General features: G+C 47.3%; 2 protein-coding genes across 7 annotated transcripts in view; one reads left to right on the plus strand and one right to left on the minus strand.

Annotated features, from left to right (window-relative positions):
- The first annotated feature begins 798 nt into the window (after window positions 1-798).
- LOC307221264 (urokinase plasminogen activator surface receptor-like) overlaps window positions 799-25,999 on the plus strand; it is a 30,313-nt gene continuing 5,112 nt past the window's right edge. The window contains exons 1-7 of one of the 6 annotated variants that reach the window (XM_079985678.1): window positions 1,555-1,727; window positions 2,700-3,281; window positions 20,704-21,160; window positions 22,922-23,035; window positions 23,745-23,780; window positions 24,079-24,225; window positions 25,245-25,382. In XM_079985678.1, the coding sequence (XP_079841804.1) occupies window positions 21,079-21,160; window positions 22,922-23,035; window positions 23,745-23,780; window positions 24,079-24,225; window positions 25,245-25,382 (517 nt within the window). In that variant the 5' untranslated portion in view covers window positions 1,555-1,727; window positions 2,700-3,281; window positions 20,704-21,078. The other 5 variants (XM_079985681.1, XM_079985676.1, XM_079985679.1 and 2 more) reach the window with 5 other exon arrangements.
- LOC307221278 (urokinase plasminogen activator surface receptor-like) lies at window positions 5,582-19,094 on the minus strand. The gene is made up of 7 exons (XM_079985704.1): window positions 17,938-19,094; window positions 14,314-14,442; window positions 12,042-12,179; window positions 10,858-11,001; window positions 9,520-9,666; window positions 8,546-8,677; window positions 5,582-6,784 (listed from the first exon to the last, which is right to left on the minus strand). Exons 1-7 carry the CDS (start codon window positions 17,984-17,986, stop codon window positions 6,567-6,569), a joined length of 957 nt encoding a protein of 318 aa, XP_079841830.1. The 5' UTR covers window positions 17,987-19,094; the 3' UTR covers window positions 5,582-6,566.

The raw sequence follows: 25,999 nt of genomic DNA on the forward strand, positions 1-25,999 counted from the left end.
AGTCTCATCTTCTCACTGCCTGCATGAGGGACATCCATGCAGGCTCACAAACACAAGTCTCAAACGTGGTTGTGTTAAGGGACACCTCAACAAAAACCAAATCCTATAGGTTGAGAAGACAAAATATTACCTTTTCCAGGTTCACAATCATTCTCATGATTTCTGTTGGATACTTCTATACTATGGAAAGGACGGTTTGCTTAACTCCGGATTATTAGAAATCTGGAAAGCTGCTATTCCACAGGGCAAAAGCAGAACAGCAGTGATTGTGTCATCCACATCTAGAAGCACCCACTGTTCAATATTGCCAACAATTAAGAGATTTAGATCTTGATTTAAAAAACCCTTCAAGTTGTCAGAGAGGGCCATTCTGAGTGCAGCGTTGCTTGCCATCAAGTCCCGTTTTTGGAGAGGCTTCAACCTCCCCCCCCCACCCCGAGAACTGAAGGCCACTTGAAAGAAGGATCACTGGTGGCAGTGTGTACTTTTGCCTCTTATTAAACGGGTTGCGTTAGTTTTTAATTTTGCAGCTCCAAAACCCTGCAAAACCAGTTTCGCCAGAGTGACAGCGAGCCTAAGGAATTATGCATATATATTATGGCAAGCGAAACCTGATGGAGACGCCAGCCCAAGAAATTAGTTCTGAAAGTGTTTGTGTGTATGAGGTAAGATATAAGTGTGTGTGCGCGCACGCACACATAGAGAGACCGGGGTGTGTGTGGAACACAGGAGGTTGCTTATACCAGGAGACAAACCATTGACTCATCTAACTCAGTGTTTTCTATGGCTCTGACTGACAGCAGTTATCTAGGGCTTCAGGTAAGTGACTTTCCCAGCTCCACCTGGAGATGCCAGGAACTGAATTTTGCATGCAAAGTGGATGCTCAGTCACTGAGCTGCAGCCCTTAAATTTCTTAAACATGTGCGTGTGTGTGCATGCACGCGCACACACACACACAGAGGTCTGCACCATCCCTACTAACATTTGGCAGTAGAAAATAATTACGACTTGTTTGTGTTATGTTAGCAAGCCAAGAGAAGGATGTGTTCCCATGGGATCCGATGCCAGCTTTTGCCAAAGACCTTCGGAAGTATTAATTTCAAAATAGGCTCACCTACAGTTACAAACGCACACCTCCCTCCTGTTTAGCATCTGCTTTGCATGCAGAAGGTCTCAGGTTCAGTCCTTGCCATTTCTCGGGAGGCCTGGGAGAGAATCTTGTCTGAGATTCCAGACAGCTGCTGCAGAATCACCAAGTTACAGAACTGCAGAGTTGGAAGGGACCACGAGGGTCATCTGTTCCAACCGTCTGCAGTGCAGGAATCTTCTGCCCAACATGGGGCTTGAACCCACGATGCTGAGATTAAGAGTCTCATGCTCTACTGGTTGAGCTATTCCAACATACTAAGCTAGATGAATCAGTAATTTGACTCAATATGAAGCAGCTTCCTATAGTCCTATTTTATTAAATGATGTTTCTCTCCTCCACTCCCACTCAAAGGACATGTTTTTGGATTTTCAAAACCCAAAGTGCACAAGGACTCTCCTAAATCTCTGGCGGAGCTCTTTCCCTGCCTTGTCACTTGGGATCCTTTCTAGCTGGCTAGGAGAGAAGAATGATGGTGGGGAGAGAGACCCAAGGGCCAGAAAGAGAGACATGGCAGGTTGCATTCCACACACACCCTGGGCGTGAGGTTCTCCACCCCAGCAATAGGACATATAGAGAGTTCTGCTGGATCAAACCAAAGGCCATAGCTGTCAACCGTCCCTTATTTGGCGGGAAACTCCTTTATCCCACTGCTGTCCCTTATTGATGATGTCCCTTAAATTTCCTGGGTTTCAAAGGAAGCAGCTCTTCTCCCTCTCTCCCTGTCGGCCAGGGAGGAGGGAGGCTCCAACTGTGTTGCTTGGTTGCCCGGCCCACCCCCCTCTGGCCTCCTCTCACCAGCCTCGGCCCCTGGGAGCCCCTCCCTGCCGGGACTGGTGGGAGCCTCGGGCCCTTCCGCCGCCATCCTCCTCGCAGCCACCAAACTGAGCGTCTCTGCCTGGGATCTCCCCTCTGCCTGCTGCCGCCGCTCCCACTGGGCCGTACTGTGGCTGTGCCACCAAAGGACCCGGATGAGATGGGCAGCCTGGCGTGGCCTATGAATTGCTGAGGAGCCTTGAGAGGAGAGCGAGGGCAACCACAGAGAAAGCAGTTCAGAGAGAGGAGGAGGAGGTGGAGGCAGAGGTAGAGGCGCGGGCAGGTGTTCCAAGGGCTAACCATAGAGGGGGAGAGCGGAGGAAGGACCGCAAGTGCTTCTCCCATATATTTGTAGTGGTAGACTAGCATAGAAGGTCTGATCTGCGGGTTAACTTCGGGCGCTATTTCCCCCCCTCTTTCTCCCACCCCGCCTGATGGAACTGAGAGCTGCAGCTGGAGCACGAGAGAAAAGATACAGAACTGCAGCAGCATCTTCGTAGCTTGGACTTCATTTTGTGCAAAAAGTGGTTGCTGCTTGTAGTTATTTCGCAGTGTTTCATCAGCTGGTGTCTTGAGCAGCAACCTCTGGAAATGAAGGGCCAAAAGCCGACGCTGCTCTCCAAAATTATCTGGTCCCTTTTAACTTCGTATTTCGGCTGGTTGACTAAAATCCCTTATTTTGGCTGCCGATCCTTATTTTCGAGGCTGCTGGTCCCTTATTTTCAAATCTGTAAGTTGACAGCTATGCCAAAGGCCCATCTAACCTCACAGCGGCCAGCCAGATGCCTATGGGAAGCCGAGATGCTGGGCCTGAGCTCAAGTGCAGTCTCCACACCCATGCATCTCAGAAGCTGGCGTTTAGAGGCTTACTGTGGGTGTAGAAGAGTCACCTTGGCTAGCAGCCATTCTTAAAAGGGCGAGAGAAGTCGATTGGGAGGTCCTGCATAACAAACCCGCTTTGGGTTGTGCAAGAAGGAAAGTGATGGGAAGATGTGCTGGAAAGTGACTGACACTTCCTGTGATGCAAGGGTGTCACACCTCCACACAGAAAGGATGCTCGTTAAGGAGCCAACACAGTCTCCAACCTCCCCGCAAACAAATCAGGGTGGATGATCGACAAACAATTTCTCTGGAAGTACCTGGCATCTAACCACGGTGTAGTCTTTGCACAAGCAAGTCAGGAGGAGCCTTAATGCATCGTCTTCCACTCCTCTGGAAGCTGCTCCTTTGCTTACGGATGTGAATTAAAACCATCAGGGCTGAGCTGCAGCCAAACAGCATGTTTCATAAAAAGGCTGTACCCTCCTGTGATGCAAGGTAATTAGGATAATAACGAGGCACAGCAACCTGCTGGCTTTGGGGAGGGCCCTTGTGGACTCTGGAAGATGAAAAATGACTGTGGGAACCATGCTGAGAGCTTGGAATCGGAGTGGTGTTTTCTGGCAATGCAGAGCGCAGTTGGCTCCGGAACAGTCGCTGGCATCTGCTTATTTTTAGGGCGGTTTCAGCCCTTCCTCCTCAAAGGAGGAAGGAACGCAGGGAAGTGGGAAACTGAGTCACTCCTGAAGAGAAGAGGATGGTATCTCCAGCCAGAAAGCCTTGCATCTCAAAGCAGAGTCCAAGGTAAGAGAGTGACCTTGGATAGGGAGGAACCTAGGGCGCTGCTTCCCCCAAAGAATTGTGGGAGCTGTAGTTTGTTAAGGGTTCCGAGAGCTGCTAGGAGGGCCTCTATTCCTCTCGCAGAGCTACAATTCCCAGAATCCTCTGTGAAGATGGATTGTTAAACCACTCTGGGTATGGTCTCTTTGGGAGGGGGACAGCTCTCAGTACCCTTAACTGACGATGGCTCCCAGAATGCTTTGAGCGAAGCCATGGCTATTTAAAGCTGTATCAAAGCACTTTAAATGTATGGTGTGAATGTGGCCCTTGTTTGCCCTTAACAAGGAACTGTTGACAAGCTTATGAGGACCCCCCAACCCCAGTTCTGAGGAACAGACACAGAAAACTAAGTGTCAGGCTTCAAAGCCAAGGTCCACCCACCAACCTGCAATATAGCAACTGTTTTAAATATTGTTATTCCATGTGCTGTTTTGGGCTTAACCAATCACTTCCAACCCCCTTTCTCTCTGAGTGCTTCCAGATAGGTATCTATCATGGGTGCTCCTCATCTGTGCAACAATTTTTTTAAAACAGCATCTGCAGGGCATTGTTGGAAATTTAATCTGAATTTACCCTTTCCAGGAGAAATCAAGCAAGGGACCCTTGAGGCTGGCGTTTTACTGTGGATACATTCTGCAACACAGTCTTGACACAACAATAGTGCATTTGTGGTGAATTTATTATTGCTGTCCAAAAGGGCTATGGTGCAACAATAAGCGGAAGGAAAGCAAACCAGAACATTTGTGGTGTAAAAAGTTACGGTATTTCACTAGGAAGTTGTGGGATAGGCACTGCTTGGAAAGGAAGCCGTATGATCACCCCAAAACCTTGGGGGCACAACCAGTGTTGAAAGCACGATTGCGTACGACCAACCCTGATAGCAGCACAAGCGCAAATCATCATGCATGTGCATGGATATCCTGAGGCCCTCAGTTAAAAACAAATAAACTGTTGTCAACATCCCCCTTGCAATATGTGAATGGCTCTTAAGCCATTTTTAATGTTGCATGTTAAATTATTGCAAATCATCACCATCCCCTGCCTGGCAGTGACCTCTGGGCTCATCCAGACTTCTGCTTGTTGTGTCGCATTCCCCCCCCCCCCCCGGGAAAAACCACCCTTTACTGCTTGACATTTGCTCTGATTCTGCGCTAAAGAGAAGGCTTTCCCAGGAAAGCAGCAGGGCAAACAGAAAACTGCTCAGATCCATGCCTATAAAGCACATTGGAGAACTACTTGGACCCAAGCTTTCGAGGCATGGGACAAGCAGGAGTGTGGATGCGCCTTAGTCAGCTTCCTCTCTGTATTTCTCCATCCATCTTCATTCATTTATGTAGTTATATTTTTCTCCTGTCCTCCCTCTATGGAGCACAGAGTACTGTTCATGGCCTACCTCCTGTTTTATCATTTCAACAACCCTATGGGGTAGGCTGGATTGAAAGTGAGAATCTGGCCCAACATCACCAAATTTGCTTTCAGGATGAGCAGGAATTTGAACCTGGATTGCCCTGGGCCTCCCCAATCCTCCCCACTTTTCCTTTGTCCCAAAGATGCTTTTATGATGTACAGTCGTAACTTGGTTTGTGAACGCCTTGCGAGTCAAACGTTTTGGCTTCCAAACGCCGCAAACCCGGAAGTAAGTGTTCCAGTTTGTGAATGTTCTTTGGAACCTGAACATCCAACTTCCTGCAGCTAATTGGAACTTCCTGCAGCCAATTGGAAGCCGCGCCTTGGTTTCCAAACATTTTGGAAGTCGAAAGGACTTCCAGAACAGATTCCATTCGACTTCTTAAGTACCACTGTATTGTGATGACCCATCTTCAATCTGATTGCAGTTCATTTGCCTGTGCAACCCCTCAACTGAATAATTATAATTATAATAATTTATTATTTCTACCCTGCTCATCTGGGGTTATAACAAATGTTATAAAGTTTTTTTGGGGGGTTGGGGAGAAGTAGGGGGGAAATCCTCCAGGAAGAGTACAGTGGTACCTCAGGTTACAAAAACCTTGGGTTACAAACACTTCAGGATACAGACTCCGCTAACCCTGAAGTAGTACCTCAGGTTAAGAACTTTATCTTAGGATGAGAACAGAAATCGCGTGGTGGCGGTGCGGTGGCAGCTGGAGGCCCCATTAGCTAAAGTGGTACCTCAGGTTAAGAATGGTTTCAGGTTAAGAATGGAGCTCCGAAACGAATTAAGTTCGTAACCTGAGGTACCACTGTATATCGAAAGCCTTGCCTTTTCTGGCTAAACTAGAGACACTGCAGGGTTGGAAATTGCAACCTGCTACAGCTGAAGATGGTCCTGCCAACAAACGGACCAGCCACTGGCGTGAAATCTGCAGAAATGAAGTAGAAATTAATCTCCCTGGATCCGAGGCTGGAACTAACCCAGCTGCGCCACTGCTTTCCAAGCCATTTATTTGGTTTTCCGCTTGCTTATTCCCCTCTCCCTCTCAACCTTCTGAGATGAGTTGAGAGAGGCAACCGATACAAAAAAGGGAAATACAAAACGTGACGTTAAAAGCCCTTTTTCACACTCAAGGGGGTGGCTCAGGGGCCATGAGAGATGGCCTGGTTTTTCCATTATATAATCTTATTAAAGCTCCCGGAGCAAGTAATCCCGAGTGGCTGCACCGGACGTGGGTGGAAAGTTAAAGAAGCAAACAGCTTGCCCTCTTGCGGGCTGCGTCCTTTTGAGTTGTTGTGGGAGGGTTGGCGAAGTTCAGTGAAACCTGGCAGGGCTAAGAAGGAGGGCCTGTGGGTAGGAAGACTTCCAGAAGTCCTGCTCCCATCACGTTCCCAAAGAAAGACACACCTTGGTGACGCAGGTGGGGCACTGCCAGACCTGGGATAGAGGGATTGTCTTTCCGTGGAGGCTGATCTACAGGAGTTTTGCATTTGGGATGGGGGCAGACAGGTGAAGAAGGCATTTGCGGTTCAGTTCAGGGCTATGAGCAATGAGGCTGCCAGGAGGGCAAAGAGGATGCCCTCGCCTCTCCTTCCACCCTGGCCCGCCGCTCTGTTGCAGAAGGGGCCCTGGCAGCAGGTCACGTAGCTGACCGGAAGTTTGGGCAGCAGTGTTCCATAGAAGACCGTATCCTGGCAGAGCTGCTGGTTGGCGCAGCCAGCTCGGAGGGTGGCACCGCGGACGTAATCTGTGTTGGAAGAGAGGAGCGGAGGGAAGGGAGTTGCATATCTTCCCAAGACAAGGGATCAGATCATATGAGTAGGGACAGGAGTATTGATCAATTTCATTTCTCTCCATTACTCATTTCCCCAATCTTAAATTCAGTTTGTCACATTTCTGCTGCAAACACACACACACACACACACACAAATTCACCAGCATTTCAGGGCAAATTTCTCCTAACAAAGACATCGTTCCAGGCACTTTTGACTAATGTGACACATTCTGGGCAAGCAATTCCCTACAATCTAATGCATTTTTGTATCCAATGCATTTTATAGCTTCATTTTGATGCACACTCTCCCTTAATATATGTATTCTTATGAACATTGCTTGATTGGAGAACTGCATTGAAAAATTCAGAGAAGTGTGAATTTTGTAGGATCGCTGTGTTTCGGTTTGCGTATTGTTTCAGAAAGTGCAAATCTGATTGATTCGGCTTTAAATGCATCCTGAATCAAATTTCTCATCCATCCTTCATCTGAATTCTAACCATGCATTCCTTGTGTTTGGGGCAAATCAACTTACTCAGTTTCCTGTAACCAGAAGCTGGAAGGGCCAGAATGTGACAGGACTCTGAGGAAGGGCCATATCTGCTTTGCATGCAGAAGGTCTCAGGTTCAGTCTCTGACATCTTCAGATAGAGCTGGGAATGTCTCCTGGCTGCCCTATGGGCTCTCCTGGGCTCTGCACCTGCCTGGCATGATTCAGAATGGGCCCCTTTCCCTGCTGTGAAACTCTTTGACTCCCACATCCCGCACTGAATAAGGCTGATTTGTCTCCCCGATTGCTCTTGATGTAGATCTTCACTCACACTTCCTTCCCTGGGCAGGGCGTGGGGGGTACCATTTTGTGGTTTGCTTCAGGTGCCAAAATGTCTTGGACCGGCCCTGGCTGTAGGATCATCAACATCATCATAATTTATTATTTATACCCTGCCCATCTGGCTGGGTTTCCCCAGCCGCTCTGGGTGGCTTCCAACAGAATATTAACAACACGATAAAACATAAAACATTAAAAACTTCCTGATACAGGGCTGCCTTCACATGTCTTCTAAAAGGCAGATAGTTGTTTATTTCCTTGACATCTGATGGGAGGGCATTCCACAGGGTGGGTGCCACTACTGACAAGGCCCTCTTCCTGGTTCTCTGTAACCTCACTTCTCGCAGTGAGGGAACCACCAGAAGGCCCTCAGAGCTGGACCTCAGTGTCCGGGCTGAGCGATGGGGGTGGAGACGCTCCTTCAGGTATACTGGGCTGAGGCCATTTATTATCATGCTGTGTATTAATTGGTGTGCATGTATGCTTTGGGTTCTTAACCATTTGGGCTTTCCAGTGCTGCAAGTAAGCCAGTGCTGTAGGCCTTAGGAACGAGAACTTACCTTGGCTAGTACCGTGATTGGTACATGTGAGTTGGACCTAAGAAGGTATTTTAGGATCACAACAAAGAGGAAACCAACCTGGCCCAATCCACTGGTGAGTGAAGGCACACCTGCTCTGGTGCTTGCTTTCCTTTACCCTCCCCATTCCCTTTTCCTTTCATATCATGCCTATCAGATTGTGTGCCTGTGGTCAGGGACAGCCCTATCTTTTAGTACTGGTACAACACTTAGAAAATGTTAGGCACTTTAGAATGGTAAGATAATTATCATTACCACCACCTGAGGAGTTACCGCCGACTCAAAAGCCTCCATCCACCTTTTGCCATAAATCTTGCACCATCTCTTACCTATGACATTCATGCAATGGTCCATGTTTCCCATGCAGTTCATGAGTTGCAGATTCCCTGCACTGCATTCATCATTTCCTGTATCTAGGCAGCTGTAACACACCAGCCCGTTGAGTTCCCTCACAGAAAACTCTGAAAGGTAGGAGATGAAAGTCTTTCTCAGTAAGGGCCAAATTAGGTGTGACAAGTACCATGATTTTGTTTGTTTGTTCTGCAAATAGCAGCTGTTAGGAGAGCTGAGCAGCCTCTGGACTGTGGGAATGAGGAGTTTAATTCGTTCTCTTCCAGCCCCAACACAAACCTCATCTCCCCAAAGCTGCTATTTGCATTTTTTTAGGCCAGAATGACGTGGGACAAAATTTGGAATCAGAAATTCATGGATTCCATTTCTGACACAGTCATACTGAGACAGTGAGAGTGGAGGAGCTTGGAAGTAATGCAGGACTTTAAAAAAGATAGGACAAATTCAAGGCTATTATTCAGGGATGACCATATAATATTTCCAGGATCAGAGATGCTGGGGGGGGGGGAGAGAGAGCGAAAGCTATTGTGTTGGATTCTTGCCTGTGTACTTACTTGTAGAAGGGTAGTTAACCCACATTTGGGGGAACTTCTTTGCCCCCCTCAGTTTTATTATTAAATATAATAACAAATATTTCCCAGTCTTATCCACAGATATTTACTGCCTAATAATGCTGCTTTTTGTGGGTAGGATATTTTTATAAGGGGGGGGGGGGGGAGCATGTGAGCCAAAAGGACTTCAAAAATACATCTATGCAATCCAGAGATATTAAAAAAACCCCGGACTTCTGAGTTTTTGCAATTATCAAATTTTGGTTTTAAAGTCCTCAGCGGGGAAGGAATTTTAAACACAAAGCACCCAAAGTTTTATTTTAATTTTGGCATGCACATTTGAGTTGAAATTGGCTCTGGACTCCTGCCGCTCCAATTTGGGTCATCCCAAGACGAGTTACCTGTGAAAGAGCTGTTGTTGCACCTGGAACCTTCACAGACACGAATGGTCACGTAGCTGATTTTGCCTCCAATGCTGTATGCCAAGAGTGTTTCCTCCTTGGGGTAATTCCCACAGCCTTTGATGATGGGCTCCACCAGACCTGTTCCTGTAGAAACAGAGGAGGGTGTCAAAGATCCTTGCCAATGGCTGTTGGGGAATGTATTTGAGCAAAGGGCTGGACTATTCTGTATGCCAAGCACACTACAGAGGAGCTCAATGCGTTCGCAGCGAGTAGACAACCATGTAGGACTCCTTGATCTTCTCTTGCAGTACAATGTGCACTTACGTACAACCAGGCAGGGGATGCCTCCACCTCTCAATAGCTCTGGCTCCACATTCCATTGGTCTCCTCTCCCTCTGCTCCTCCAGTTCCAATGGGCACCAGGCACCCCCAGCGCACTGCCAGTTCTCACGGGACATTGGAGAGGCCAGGCCATTGCCCCACATGAACTGAGAGTGCACTCTAGAATCCAACCTGAGATCTTTTGCAATGCACACATGGCTTCTGCCACAAAAACCAGCAGGGGTTCTTCAGCAGATACACCTCTGTTTCTATCAGGGCTGGCTAATCATTTTTGGGGTCAAGGGCTGGGGCCTGCTGCCCCCATGCCAAGGTGGGCAGGGCCAACATACCAAAGTGCAAAGTGAGTGTGGCTTTTCTTTCATTTTCTTTTCTTCACACTCTGGGGAGTCGGGGAATCACAAAAACCTTTTGGCATCCCAGAACCTCAGCCGAGGATCTGCAGAAGTGGTTGGTAAAATGCGTACACGCACACAACGTTTAAACTGTTTCTTTTTTAAGGGCAAATTCTGGGGTCCATCCCCCAAAGCTTTTTGGCATCACAGTGGGGTACTGATGGGAGCAGTTTAGTAATTATTATTATTACAGTGGAACCTTGGTTCTTGAATGTAATCTGTTCCGGAAGTCCGTTTGACTCCCGAAACGTTCAAAAATCAAGGCGCGGCTTCTGATTGGTGCAGGCGCCCCGGAAACAATAGCTGACAGCCGATTCGGACGTTCGGCTTCCGAAAAACATATGAAAACCGGAACACTTACCAATTTGTTCATCAACTAAGCCTTTTGAGAACCAAGGTTCCACTGTATTATTATTTTAAATGGATTTTTTTTTCCCCAGCAGGGCTTGAGGACGTACAAAATGCCTTTTGACATCAAAGCAGGGGAACCATAGATGCAGTTATAGCTTTGGGGCAACTGTGCCAGGGCTGGGCTGGGGGCCTGAATTCTGAAAGAAGTGACAAATTGGAAGGGCACAAAAACACCTCTCAGATAGATTACCTGGCAGCCACTGGCGAGAGATTTCCACACAGCGGTTCTCTTTCCCTCTGCACTGGGCTGTGGGAATGCTGGTCCCATTACACTCCTCCAAACTGCCAATGCAACTGTAACACTCCACTCCGTTGCGTTCGGTGCTGTACGTGACTGCGGGAAGGCAAGAAAAAAGAAGGGTCACCAATTCTGAGGACCACAAGCACTGCTTGTGGAAGGCTTCAGTAAATAGCACCTCAAAAATCCACATTCTAAGAGGCCCTCTTGGTGGTTCTACCTCCCTCAGGAGCTTTGGTGGCAGCAGTAGTCCACAAGGTGGTCAAGGAGCCCATGCCAATGTTTAAAGCCCTAAAAACAATGTAGACCCCAAATATCTAAAAGGCCACTTCCTTTCACACAGACCCTCTTGGTTGGTTCCACCTCCCTCAGAAATTTGGGGTGAGTGTGACCTGGCAGAGGGCATTCTTTGCAGCAGTCCCTGAGTTGTGGAATTCCCTCACCAGAGAGGTGCGTCTGGTACCTTCATTATACATATTTTGGTCATTTGCAGAGGACACACCTGTTTGCATTGGCCTTTGACATTTGACAGATATATATATATTTGGGACCCACCCTACTCTTGCGATTGGAATTTGTTTCAAACTGTTTTCAGTGTTGTTGTTTTAAATGGTTGTGACCCATTTGGGGACTCCTGATCAAGGATGGGTATTAAACCAAAATAACAACAATAAATATTTGACATCACTGACTGCCCCATACAGAGAGCAGGAGATAGGCCACATTCACACCATAAATTTAAAGCGTTATGATACCAGTTTAAGCAGTCAAAGCTTTCCCCACAGAATTCTGGGAGCTGTAGTTTGTTAAGGGTGCTGAGAGTTGTTAGGAGACCCCTATTTCCCTCCCTGAGCTACAGTTCCCAGAGTTCCCTGTGAAGAGGGAATGATGTGAGGGAAACAAGGGTCTCCTCTTGGCACTTTTAAATCACAGCTCCCAGAATTCTTTGGGGGAAGCCATGACAGCATAGAGCAGTATCATAGTACTTTAAATGTATGGTGTGAATGTGGCCATACTTAGTAGCTCATGAAAGTAAGCAAGTCAGCTCTTTTTCCAGTGTGTCACACATGTCTCTGGAGAGCGCATAGGTCTGATCATTTCCACTTCAGGGTTGACCATACTCCAGGGACTCTTACCATTGTAGGGGACATCATTGCAAAGGTCTTCGGAACAGCAGTAGATGCTTCGCGATATGAAGCCCCTGCGGGTGGAGAAGTAGGACTGGCAGTACTGGAATGTGGTGCACCCTCTTTTCAGGGTCTCACTTATGGGGCCTAGAGAAGGGAAGGCACAGCAAGATGGTAGCTAAGGTGCATGATGAGGCTTACAAACAGCAAGCAACTCACTGATCACTAGGGAGGGGGAAGTTCATGTTTAAATGTGAGGTTATGAAATCCACACTTTTAAAAAAAGGAGACGAAACACAGCCATCCTTCAGAATTTGCAGTTATCCGAATTTTGCAATGCAGTTACCTAACTAAACAATACTTATAAAAAGGCATATATTAGGTAGGGTTGCCATACATCCATTTTCCTCCAGACACCTCTGGGATTGCAATGGCAAAATTATCATCCAGGGGGAATTTTCAAAAATAGGCTAAATGTCTGGGTTTTTTGAAAACAGAAGCAGGAAGTGTTGTTTTTGGGCGATTCCCCCAAACAACTTTTTGGGCAATTTCCCCCCCAAAACCCCTCAACAACTTTTTGTGTCCAGATTTTTGCTTTTTGAAATAGTCATACCTCGGTTCCCAAATACCTTGGGAGTCGAACGTTCCTGCTCCCGAACGATTGAAAACCAGAAGTGACTGTTCGGGTCTTCAAATGTTCTTTTGGAAGCCGAACATCTGATGGGACTTCCACGGCTTCCGATTGACTGCAGGAGCTTCCTGCAGCCAATCAGAAGCTGCGCTTTGGAAGTCGAACGTTTTGGAAGTCGGACGGACTTCCGGAATGGATTCTGTTCGACTTCCGAGGTACGACTGTATGGCAACCCTATATTAGGGGTAAGTACGCATAGCAGTAAGTTGCAAAACAAGATGTGCCACCCCAGCAGGGAAACCAACAACAGGTGAAGCCAGAGCCAATGGCAGGCAGAGCCAGCTGATTCTGGTTTTGAACCCATCCTCCTCCTCCCTGCTGAGTTCTGCAAAGAGAAAAGTTCCAAAAGGTAGTGAACTAGGCCTCTAGGCTTCTCAGAACTGACCTCTGTTTTCCTGCCCGATGTTAACCTACAGCAGTGCCTTCTCCTACTTAGTCATATGCTTCCTTTAAACAAACACATAAACCTCTGAAGCAGCAAATTGAATGTTAAATGCCAGGCCAGGAAGCCCTTAAACGGGCAGCTAATGACCCTCCTTGCCTGGAGACAAAGCTAACCAGCCACGGTCACACATGATTTTTTTTTTTTTAATTGATAGAGATCTGAGATAAGACTATTCCAAATCGAGCCTGTAGAAAATGTGACGCACTGGGCAAAACACAGCCCAAACACAGGCTTGATGAACCGGTTCATTAAGCCGAGTGGGGCATCTAGAGGGAATGATGACCAACTTTTCCTGTTGGGACAGCAAAGGGCTACTACCCTTTCAGTGTGTCACTGTGCCTGTGCAGCGGCTGGATTTATTTCGTATATTATTGCATTTATGCCTTCTTCAAAGAGCTCTAGGTGGTGCACATGCCTCCTCCCCTTCTCTGCATTATCCTTACAACAGCCCTGTGTGAGGTACTTTAGTTAGGGTGAGATTTGGGGTGACTACTAGCTCAAGGTCACCCAGTGAGCTTCACGGCTGAGTGGGGATTTGAACTCAGGTCTCGCAGGTCCCACTCCCACACTCTGACCACTACATTGCAGGCAGGTGGTGATGCACAACTCTCTGCAACATTGTTTTTTTTTTTTTAAGCACCACATTCTGCAGATCAGGGCCGTCTTAAGCATATGTGGCGCTAGGGTTGTCGACCTTTTTTTAGGGCGGGCCTGTGAGATGTGCACGGGAGAGCTGGCCTGGCCAGCTGCCTCAGCAGCAACAAAGGAGCCCAAGGCGGCAGTGGCAGCGACTGAGCGAAACAGGGCACCTTGTGTGTGCAGTGTGCACTGGGCAGATCTCTCAATGGTCCACCAATCCCTGGCGCGCAGGAGGGCGGAGCCGGCCGGCTGCCTCAGTGCCTCGCTCACCCGCAGCAGAAGAGCTGTGGTTCTCCAACAGGCTCTGCTCCACTCGGCAGCGGCTGTCGGCTCTTCCCAATCCCTGGACTCCAAATCTCAGCCCTGGACTCTTGGCCTGGCACCCCTGAGAGCCCGGCGCCCGGGTGTCCTGCACCCCTAGCGCCTATGGGTAAGACAGCCCTGCTGCAGATCAAGGGACATGCGCAGGCCAGGTCAGTTGGCAACCTCTTCCCCAGGCCACGTACCATAGGTAGCTCGGGTTTCCTCCATGCAAAGGGTCTCGTTGCTGCCACAGAGTTGCTGCTGGTTCGTGCAATTCTCACGTGTCCCCAGACACTTGTGGCAAGACAGGCCACGAGCTTCAGGAAGCAAAGCTGAAATGACATTTTGCAAAGGAGTCTTTCCCCATCAGGACATATTTCCCCATCAGAGTGCTTGGATAAGATGTCCCTGTGGAACTGGGCACCCCTTAAATCTGGCGATGGGGAACCTTCCTGGGGCAACATTGGAAGGGACCTCAGGGGCCATCTAGCCCCTGCAAAAGCAGGAATTGCAGCTGAAAAAATTCCTGATGGATGGGCACCTAACCTCTGTTGAAAGCCCTTCTTCAGATCAGCTACCAGCCAAGAGGTTGCCTTTCTTTGGGATACTTTGCCTTCGCTTTTAGAAAAGCAAAAAATGAATATAAAAAACCCACATGCCAGTGGTGGGTGAGGCCAGAGGCAAAAGAGGGTGAAGCAGTAAATGTAAAAAAAAAAATGCCTTTGTATAGAAGGCGGATTTGCACACACACAAACATACTCCCACCCCGCTCCCTCCAGCCAAGCAAGAAGCGTGATCAGAGTTCAAGGACAGATTCCAACCAGAAAAAACAATTTCACAGAGGGTGTGAAGCAGGGACAGTGAGGGTATGGCTGGGGAGTGAGGGAGGTTTGGAGAGTGTTGTGAGGGCCAGACCGAAAGTGTTGTGAGGGCCAGACCGAAAGTGCTTCAAGTGCCACATTTGGGACCCAGGCCTCAGTTTCCCCACCTCTGCCTTAAATGTACAGGGGCCTTCTCGGGGTCTGGACATGCCTAGCTTACAACACTTTTTTTTTTTAAAAAAAAGGAACAAGGATTTCCTCATCTCTCTGTGTTTTATTGAGGGTGAGGTTTGGGCTGTTTTTAAAATAATATTTTGTTAACCCCCCCCCCACATTTGATTAACTTTTAAATTTTTATTTTAAAAAAGCATATGCTCCTCTTCATAGAAGAAGTTTCACAAAGGAGTTCGGAACAATACGCACCAGCAAATAAATCACAACTCAGTTTTAAAGCAAAAAGGGAAGGAAGCACTCCAAACAGCACCAAAATGCTGTTAGAACTAGTACCTAGTAGAATGATGGGACCGTAGCAAAAAAAACCAAGCAATACCTGTGGAATAGGCACTTTGAGCAACAATAAAAAGCAAGTTGTTCTTTAACAGCATGATCCTAGCTATGTCCACTCAGAATTAAATTGGCTTTGCTGCCTGGCATGTGGCGCTCCTATTACAGCCTAAGGCCCACTGAAAAAGTGTTGATGGACTTTGTGGAAACCAAGAACCCATGTATATTAAATAAGCACCAAGCTGACCAATAAGCCCATTTCAGCCCAGGGCAGTGGAGGAACGGAGGAGGAAGAGTTAATTATCTTTCACTTAAAGTTTTCCCACTGACTTGTGTGGGTAGGTTGGTGTTTCTGAGGTTGTACGGCGATGTGTTCATATGCAAGGCAGGATGCAGGCTGAGATTCCTGAGTTGCCTCCCTGAAACCATTCGGCAAGAGAAGCGATTGGAGCAGGTAAAGCTAGGGATCCTGGATTTTAATTCCATGGTAGTACCGTCTGAAATTTTGGTGTGTGTGTGTTTGTGGCAGGGGGGTGACTCTGTGGCAAGGCACCTGTAGGGAGTCCTGCAGGGGGGTTCTTTCCACCTGGTCTGTTTTTGTGTGTTTGTATGTGTTCTGCAAAAGGGACGCAGGTGGCGCTGTGGGTTAAAGCCTCAGCGCCTAGGGCTTGCCGATCGAAAGGTCGGCGGTTCGAATCCCTGCGGCGGGGTGCGCTCCCGCTGCTCGGTCCCAGCGCCTGCCAACCTAGCAGTTCGAAAGCACCTCCGGGTGCAAGTAGATAAATAGGGACCGCTTACCAGCGGGAAGGTAAACGGCGTTTCCGTGTGCGGCTCTGGCTCTGGCTCTGGCTCTGGCCAGAGCAGCGATGTCACACTGGCCACGTGACCCGGAAGTGTCTCCGGACAGCGCTGGCCCCTGGCCTCTTAAGTGAGATGGGCGCACAACCCCAGAGTCTGTCAAGACTGGCCCGTACGGGCAGGGGTACCTTTACCTTTACCTTTATGTGTTCTGCAACACGTCGTTCATGCAACAATAACAGTTGCATGAGTGGTGGATTTATCCTGTCCTCACATCATTCTGCTTTAGAAGTTGTCCAGTATTATTGCATTATTTCTATCTGGAGGGCTGCTCTTGCGGTGTAGAGCAACAAAAGTGGGATGGAGAAACAAATCAGAGCAATTACTGTACAATCGTACCTTGGAAGCTGAATGGAATCCATTCCAGAAGTCAGTTTGACTTCTGAAAAGTTTGGAAACCAAGGTGCACTTTCTGATTACTCAGGCACACCGGAAGCAATAGTGGAAGCCACACCAGACGTTCAGCTTCCAAAACAATGTTCAGAAACTGGAACACTCACTTTGGGAGCCAGAACATTTGACTCCCAAGGCATCCAAGGTATGACTGTATAAAAAGTTTCAGGATAACAGAAGGATGTTCTGGAACATGTACTGGTTTGGAAGCCATGCTGCGTGTCTGCCCTGAAAACTCTGAAGGCACAACCTGTATTGAAAACTGCAAGGAAAACTACATTGTCGATACCTTCATGAGCACAAATAATTTTGCATGCACAATGAATAGGATATCTGGAATAGGCAGGGGTGAAAATTCAGAATTTTCACACACCTATTTTGAATGCTCTATGTCAAAAGAGAGAATGCAAATGAAGATGGGGGGCAGTGACCCTTTGCTAATTTTGGCAACCCTCGGCAAATGCCTGACCTTACCAAGCTCCGGAGCTGGCCCTATTCCCCACCTGCTTTTGAGGGAAAGAACTGTGGGTCAGAACCAATTTGGGTCCACTTTCCACCTAGAGGAAAGGAGCAGTAGAATCGAATGCTGCGAACAGGGTCAATGACGGGTGCTGCTAAAAGCCAGGGATACACATTACTTTTTCCAGCTCAGAAAGGGACCGGTAGATGATAATTAGAAGAGGAGCCTGTGGTTGGTCGGATTCCAGTACATGATGTGGGAGAGGAACTGTGTGGTTAAAATTGGAGGGATGGGAGCCACGGGTTGCCGTATTTCTATTTGAGAATTAGGCAAAGGAGTAAGTAAGGCTCTGATACAAAGAAGGTCCCTTACTAAGGGTGGAACCATTAATACTGGAATGGAAGAGGGAATTTTGTGGGGGACAGCTTTTCTCCACTCTGTAGCACTGTGAGAGGACAAGCTAATCCCCACCAAAATTTTGTCTTCAGTGCAATTGTTTTAGGTGCAGGAGCCCTTGTCCCTGTTGATCTGAAGCTGCACATACTTTTAATGCATACCCACCCCAAAGAATCCTGGAAACTGTAGTTTGTTAAGGGTGCTGAGAAGAGGTAAGCTATAGTTCCCAGGATTCTTGGAAGGGGAGGGGAGAATGCTTTAAGTCCATGATGTGTACGCAGCCTCGGTTACTCTACCTGAGGGAGCCGGGAGTCAGAACGACTGCCTTCTCTCTTGGGTGTAAGGGGAAGAAAGGTTATTCGGAGCAGCAGGGAGTTCCCCTGGTGGCAACCCACCTGTGGCCAACAAGGCAATCAGGATGGTGAGCTCTATGGCCGCCTTCATTGTCTTCCCCCCTTTTTTTAATCACTTCTCCGGTCTGTCCTGTTCTCCGGCTTGGCTTGGCGAGGTGTACACTCCCAGCTCTCTGTCCTGATTGCCTCTGGTTGGGAAAGGCAGCTTGGTCCTAAAACCTGCTCAGCAGGGGAGAGGACAGGGTGATGCAACCCATCCATTCATCAACAAGATGCTGCCCTAGGAACCTTGGCCAGTTCCCTCTGGACCAGATGAAATCAGCACTCTCGGGGATGGGACAGAATGGACGAGCCGAAGTGTGAAAAGGGGGAAGAGCAGATCTCAAGATGGGCTGCAGGGCTCCTAGGGAAGTGGTTCGGAAGAGACGGAAAGATGGAAGGTGCAGCCAGAACTCAGTGTTAGAGCATCTGCTTGGCATGGAGAAGGTCCCAGGTTTGATCCCCACCCGCCATCTCCAGGGAACACCTGAAATCCTGGAGACATGTTGAAAGCAGTGGAGGCTGATCTACAGTGTCCCCTTAGCCAGCCCCGCATCTGCCTACATATCTACTTACAACCTGGCCAGAAGATGGCCCTGGCTGTCAGTTGCCTCCTCCTCCTCTCCTCCTTCTTTAGTCTCCTTGTTTCCTTTGTTGGTAGGACTCAGCAGGGAGGAGGATGGCTCCAAAACTGGAGCCTGCCATTGGCTCTGGCTCCCCTTACTGTTTGGGCTCCCAATGGGCAACAGCCAACACTGGGTGCCACTCAGTGTAAACAGTGTAGACCAGGGTTTCCGAAACTTGGGTCTCCAGCTGTTTCTGGACTACAACCCCCGTCATCCCTGACTACTGGTCCTGCTAGCTAGGGATGATGGGAGTTGTAGTCCAAAAACAGTTGGAGACCCAAGTTTGGGAAACCCTGGAATGCTGAACTAGGTGGTCCAATAGCTAAGAGTATTCTGACTTTCCAGGTTGGCAGCCGTGCAAGGGGCTTCTAAGGCCAGTGTTTAAAAAAAGAAGGCTGGAATCATAGTTCGTGAGCATAGCAAATCTGTAGCCATTGCATAATGCAATGCACTCCAGTTGCAGAATGATTTGTTTCTCTGTTGCACAGTTGCAGAATTTCGGCTTTTCGGTGGCATGGATTGCAGTAGCAAATAATAACAACATAGCTCTTGGAAAACACCAGGCAGGTGGGTACAGCAATAGCAGCAAGCAGACTGAGTGGAAAATTTTGGTCACCAAAGGTTAGGGAGTGCAGCCTCAGTGTGGGAGCTGGCTGTTTTCCAACTGAAGCTTGTTAAAATTTATGAGGCATAACTTCAGAAATATACTGTGAAACACCTAAGGTAATGTCTCGCTTCATCACCCACATGGCTTCCTCATAAATGGAGTGTTTTTCACCCCCTGGATGGCATTGCCCAATTTTGCTCAGGCTTCCGGGGAGGTGTGTTGTGTTGGGAGGCAGTTTTTTTTTTTAAAAAAATGCTACAAACAGTCATATTTGCCTTAATAGTTAATAACATACAGTCCAGTGGCCCATCTAGTCTAGCATCCTGTTCCCACAGTGGCTAACCTATGGGCTTGTGAGCTCCCAAGCAGGACTAGAATGCAACGACACTTCCCCTACTAGTGAATCCCAGCAACTTTTATTCAGGGGCATATTTTCATTTTCCATTGTTGCTGTGTGCTAGCCTTAATAAACAGCCTCTTGTTCTGGGTCGACAAAGTGAGTCGACCTTGCCATATCTATCTATATAATGAATTGTAAGGATGCCGTCACGCTGAGGACTGCCCTGGAGGTCTGGGAACCCTATGTTGAATCTTTGATGTGAGAATAGGGTGTTACAAACATGCTTCTGTTTTTGTTTTGTGAAATGTCGGAGGTCATGTGCTTGTGTGTACAGCAGTATTTCTTAAATGGGAGGCTGACCAACCCCAGAGGTGGAGCATGAGAGACCTTCATGGAAGGTCAGGTGTGAATAATTTTCAGTTGGACCGTCAGTGGCTGGGCAGCTGCGGTTTTCCTTGCCTGGGCGGCTAGCTTGGGGGTGTGCTGGGCTTCTTGGCTTGGGAGCAGAAGGAGAAGGGCAAAAAAGCTTTCTTTGTTGCAGCCTCCAGTGCGGTCTGGCAGCATTTCCATTTGCCCCCAGACTCCAGTACTACAGATCTGATACTTTGATCCCAGCGAAAACCCATTCCAGAGCACTCTTTGGAGGACAGCAGTGGGAAGGGTGTCCCCAGAAGCCTCAGTGCACTGTGGTTCTCTGAACCCACTTTTTGACTTTTTCCCTATGGTTGGGTACCCAGAAATTAGACTGTGTTCAGAAGGGGCCAGCAAGTCAGGAGAACCGAAATCCTAAATCCTGAAGAGCAGCGATGCGTTGCATGGAAAGTTAATGGGCTCAATGTGCCCCTTATGTTTCTGCCATATCTTGTCAGGAAGATTCACAACTGTAAGTTTTTCTTATGCTTTCATTCATGTACGTTTTACCTAATTCCATTCAGGTTTGCATTAATTCCTTTTTTTATTTCATCCCATTTTTCTTTAACATTTTCATTTGAAATATCTTTGTTTAAAGGGACATGCTACGATCAGCCAGGGAACATTAGCACTTTAAGCTCATTTAAATCACAGCCTGTTTGGGTCTGAGTTGACTTCTATCGATGTCACCTTTGTGTTACTTTTGCACTGTCAAAATCTTTTGCCCTGATGACTACATATACAGATGAATGAATCTAAATCTTACGTTTCTGTTGATTTTCCAGGGGATGAAAGGAGGCTGCTTGGGGAATATCTCTGGAGTCTGAAGTCCACAGAAATAACCCTTCTGTTTGCTATGCATTTAAAAAACCCCCAAAGGTTGTGTTAAGCTGGAATCTCCAAACAAGCCTCCTGTTTGTACTCTGGAAATCAAATGGTGGTGAATTTCCCAAGAGAAACATACTGTATCTTGCACCTTGTCTTCTGCCAAACCCAGCCTCTTTGGCTTTTGGAGAGTGGGTTGCAGGAGTTCCCAGAAACCTCCAGCTGGCTTGAGGTTACAGGACGCATCTTCCGGTTAAACCTAGCCAGACGCGGCTGTTGCAAACACACTTTTCACTGGAAAGGGAAAACAGCCACTTGCCTAACCCACGAAGACGATGGGACAACGGGAGATGTTCCGGCACAGGAGCCAGGCTATGCTGGCGATAGCTACGGTCTTCTTCTCCATGTTGGCTGCTGGTAAGATCTATTCATTAAGTTGCTTAATGGTGGATTTTTGCTGTGGAATAAGGCAGAGCAAAGCAGGGCTTGAGGGGAGAAAGGCTTCTATTCTTTTCCTCCCCCCTCTCCCACAGAATATTTCTTGCAGGAACACAGAAAGAGTTTTTATACTGAGTCAGACAAATGGTCTATCTATCTCAGGATTGCCTACACTGACTAACACCAAAGGCTCTCCAAGGTTTCTGGCAGAGGGACATTCCTAGCCCTACCTGGAGAAGCCAAATAATTGAAACCAGGATATTCTGCCTCCATAGCAGATCCTCTTTGGCTGATCTGCCAGGCAACCCAACCCACCCAGGGCCAGTGCAAGCAATGAAAAATAATGCCATTGCCATTGTCTCCCTCCTGCATCTTGTACTGGGGGTGGAGGAAGGTTGTGTGGGGATTTTGATCTCCTCCACTCCGTTCTATAGGTGAACGGATAGAAGGAAAAACCTGTGCACCACCAGGCAGTACCTTTGTTTTACTATTTTCGGTGTTTGCTAAAAACATTTTTGTTCCGGCAAGTCTATCCAGGCATACAGAAGTTGATGTGTGTTTTAAGCTCTTTTAAAGCTCAACTGTTGATTTGAATTACATTTTGAATTTTCCAAACACCTCTTTTTTAACTTTAATTGATAATTTTAATGTTTGTTTCATTATTTGCAAACCGCGTAAAGGTTCTGCTTACAATCAAAAGGTATATAAATGTTGTAAAAATGAACAAACAGATGACTTGCGCTCGCTGTGGTATCACGGTGGGTATATGCAATCCCACGCTCATTACTATTGGTTCTTGCAAAAGTTTCGGGGCGAGGCAATTAGTAAGGGGGAGTCAGAGCCAATGGCCGCCAAAGCCAATCAATTTTAGTTTTGGCCCCACCCTCCTTCCTGCCAAATTCTACCTAAGTTAGTCATGCCCATTAATTTCAATGAGTTTACTCTGGGCTGACCCACAATTCCTCTTGTTCTGCAGCTTTCCCTCGAGGGGAACCGCTCTTTAGTGCATAATCGAAGCAAATGTCAATGGATTTTCTCCAGACTGACATTTGCTCCAATTTAGCACTAGAGAGCGGGTTTTCCCTGGGAAAGGAGTGGGGCAAGGGGAAAACTGCTTAGACTCGTGCTTTCCAGGCATGGGACAAGTGTGGATAAGCCCTCTGAGTTGAACTAGCATTGGACACAACTCCCATAGGCCACTCCTACAATGTAAATTCAAAATAAAAACAACAGTAAACCATAAAATAAAGTTTTAAAATACAAAAAAATAGATTTATTGCAGAACATAACAGGATCATTATTTCAATAAACATTAGTAGGACGCCCCTTGGTTAATTTGGGCAGAAGTAATAAAAAATGAGGAAAGAGTGTGAGGAAGTCTAACAAAGTTCTGATTTCTTCTCTATCATGGCTACTTTTAATGCTTTTTTATATTAAAAAATGTCAAATGTAACCCCCCCTCCCATATCGTTTTTGTTAGCCCTAAGCACAAGCTTAGTCTGCCTGCTGAGTCATCCAGTGCTGAACACTGTTAAAACACTGGAATATAGAAAAGCAATTATAAATCTACAAGCAGTTTGAAAGCAACCAGCAACTGCTTCTCCCTCCCCAGAGAGGAAATAACATGGAAGTCTTGGGGTCACATCCTGTGTGCTGCCTTAGCAGTGGCAGAACCCCACCTTTCCTACCATCAGTGTTCATGGTTTTTGTTTAGCTAATCTATTGTTTTCACCCTTTCAGCCAACAGCCTGCGGTGCTATCAGTGCGTGGGGATGTTCCATGAATGCGTACAGTCCGAGCAGCTCTGTACGCCCAGAGATCGCTCCTGCTTCTCATCCACCATCAAGCTCTTCTGTAAGAGAACAAAAAAGCACGGGTCTCCTCCCAGACCTAGAGTTCTCAGAGTCCTCTGTGAAGAGGGATTGACTGTTAAACCACTCTGGGAATTGTAGTTCTAGGAGGGGAACCAATGGTCTTCCTAACAGCTCTTAGCACCCTTGACAAACTACAGTTCCCAGAATTCCTTGGGGGAGGACTGCTTAAGTGGTATAATAGTGCTTAAACTGTATAGTGCGAATGTGACCTACAGGCCCCATCATGCCTGGCCATTGGCCATGGTGTCTGGGACTGATGGGAGTTGGAGTCCAGGAAGTTATGGAGGGTCATAGGTTCTCCATCTCTGGTGAAGACGTTGGGTTGCCCCCAAGATTGGGGGGGGGGGCTGGCACATGAGGTGTACATGTGATGTCACACATGTTGCACATGTGTTATGACGCATGTGCAAGGTACGCTTGACGCAGGAGGCTGAGTGCTCTGGAGGAGCCGACTGCTGTGCCTGTGACACATGTTGTGTGCCACGCATGTGGCGCATGCAGGGGCACCTTAAGATTGAGGGGGTTCGGTCCCCTCAAAACAAATATTGAGGGGGCCAAGGTGCCTTTGGCTCCCTACAGTTGGCCTGCCTGGTGTGAAACGTTCTGGTAGAACAAACGAAAGAAGCAACTCTGCCTCATTTGAGCCCCAGACCGCTTTACTGATCATCTGCCTCCCAATTGTCTTCCAGATACAAACAACTACGCTGGAGTTTTTATGCTGCCAGGTGAGTCACACTGTTTGCATGCTTGCTTGTTTACTTAATGAAAGACACTGAGACTCAAACCTGAGTGTTGCTCTTTCCTGCCAGGATGTTTACACGACTGTTTAAAGTGGTATCATAGTGCTTCACATGTTATCGTGCGGATGGGATACCTAAGTAAACATCCTGACATGGTGAGGAGCAGATGCTTCAAGAACTTTCAGGCTATGGTGCCTTATTTCCTCCAGGGCTAATGGCTCTAAATGCACTGATGTGGCTGTTTCTCTCCGTATTTTCAATTCCCTGCATTTTATGTCCCCAGACCTGGAAATAGCCGAATACGTCATGAAAGGCTGCTCTGGGGAAGGTGTGTCCAACCGCACAGCCAATGTGTACTCTGAAGATGACCGAGAGGTGCACAATACTTACTACTGTGACTCAGACCTCTGCAACACCCGTTTCACAGGCGGTGAGTGGGGAGAAGCAAAACCCTTTGGGGAGTTTTCTTGTGGGGGATAGCAGGTCCCGAACTCAGGACTGCAATACCTAGAGGACTGCCTCTCCCCATATAAACCACCCAGACTCTGCGCTCATCACTCGAGGCCCTTCTTCGTGTGCCTCCTCCACGTGAGAGTCAAATATTGAGTCACAGCATCTGGGGTCGTAACCTGAAACATCTGGAGGTGTAACCCCAAACATCTGGAGTCAAAACAACTCACATCCTCCTCAATGAGATCCACTGTTGTTATTGACCTCTAGACTGATGCAGTAGTGCTTGAATCTGAGAAAGTGAGAACAACTGAATAATAGAGAGGAGGGAAATTTGTTTAAAGCATTCTGTTTTCACTTATAAGTGCTAGGAGCCAGAATATCATGCAGAAAGAGACCCAAAGCATCAGCTTAGAGGTGATGAAATCATGGCTGTTGAAGAAAAATGAGGTTTTTTTTTAAAAGAGATGACACACCAGCAAAAGTGGGGCTTACTTAGTCCAGGGCACAGATTTGAGTTTTATCCAGCTACAAATTCCTTTCCTGATGTACAGAGTTAATTGGCTACTGTTGGGTTATTCACAGTGGTTTCATGAGAGAGAAACCCTCCTAGGACTGGAACATGATTTATTTCTCAAGTAAGTTTTGTTTGTATGATGTGCAACAACTTGCTTCCTGTGCCCTTGCTAAAAAATAGTTACATTAAAAGCAGTCAGCTGTTTAGGGAAGTTTTTAATGCTTGATGTTTTATTGTGTTTTTAATATTCTGTTGGGAGCCACCCAGAGTGGCTGGAAAAACACAGCCAGATGGGTGGGGTATAAATAATAAATTTATTATTATTATTATTATTATTATTATTATTATTATTATGTGTTTTACTTAAAGATATTGAAAACTGAGTTGCATTGCATGTTGGATTCTGACCTGGGATTACAGACAATGCAATGCAATGCAATACAAATCACACAGTAAACTGTCACCCTTCTCTGCCTTTTCAGTTCCGGCCAGTTCTCCCCAGGTGCCCAATGGCATGGAGTGTTACAGCTGCTTCGATCGAGGCACTGGAGAGTGTGCTCCAGGGAATGCCACCCGGATCAAGTGTTTGGGGGACATGAACCAGTGCATGGATTTTACTGGTAAGATGGGGCCTCTTTTGGAATATGTATATCAGAGGCTATTGAAAGGACAGAGTGTGAATGGGAGGCTGTTGGGGGCGGGGAGAAAAAAAGGAATGTGAAAGTGGTTTGGGAAGAAGGAAGCCCTGCTTGCAATACATATTGAAAGTGCACCAAGTTGGTCAAATCCTGCTTACTCCCTGCACCTTGTAGATCTTTGCACAATCCAAGGTGCTCTGTTGGCAGAAGGGTGCCCCCTCCTGCTATATAGTAAAAATGGGTGTATGTTTGTGTGTGTAGACTTTCAAAGTTTTGATATAGTGTTAAGGAATTAACCCTCCTCCTCAAAAAGGATGTTGCATTAGCTGGGAAGGAATTTATTAGCAATAGTGCTAGACCAGCAGGGGTTAAGGGATGCGCTTCGAGGACGTGGGGAGAATTTGTCATAGCGTGAGAGGATCATGAATATGCAAAACAGGAGTCCCACAACCTTTTGGTACCTGGTGATGGGGGCACATTTGTAACTCTGAGGAACTGTTGTACACACCACAAAATACACATTTTGCAGAAGCAAAATGGGCGACACTCAAGGGCCTAGGAATGGCAATTGGCTATGCTGCTATGCTGTCACAGAAGGG

This window comes from Podarcis cretensis, assembly GCF_951804945.1.
Source record: "Podarcis cretensis genome assembly, chromosome: 8".
NCBI lineage: Eukaryota > Metazoa > Chordata > Lepidosauria > Squamata > Lacertidae > Podarcis > Podarcis cretensis.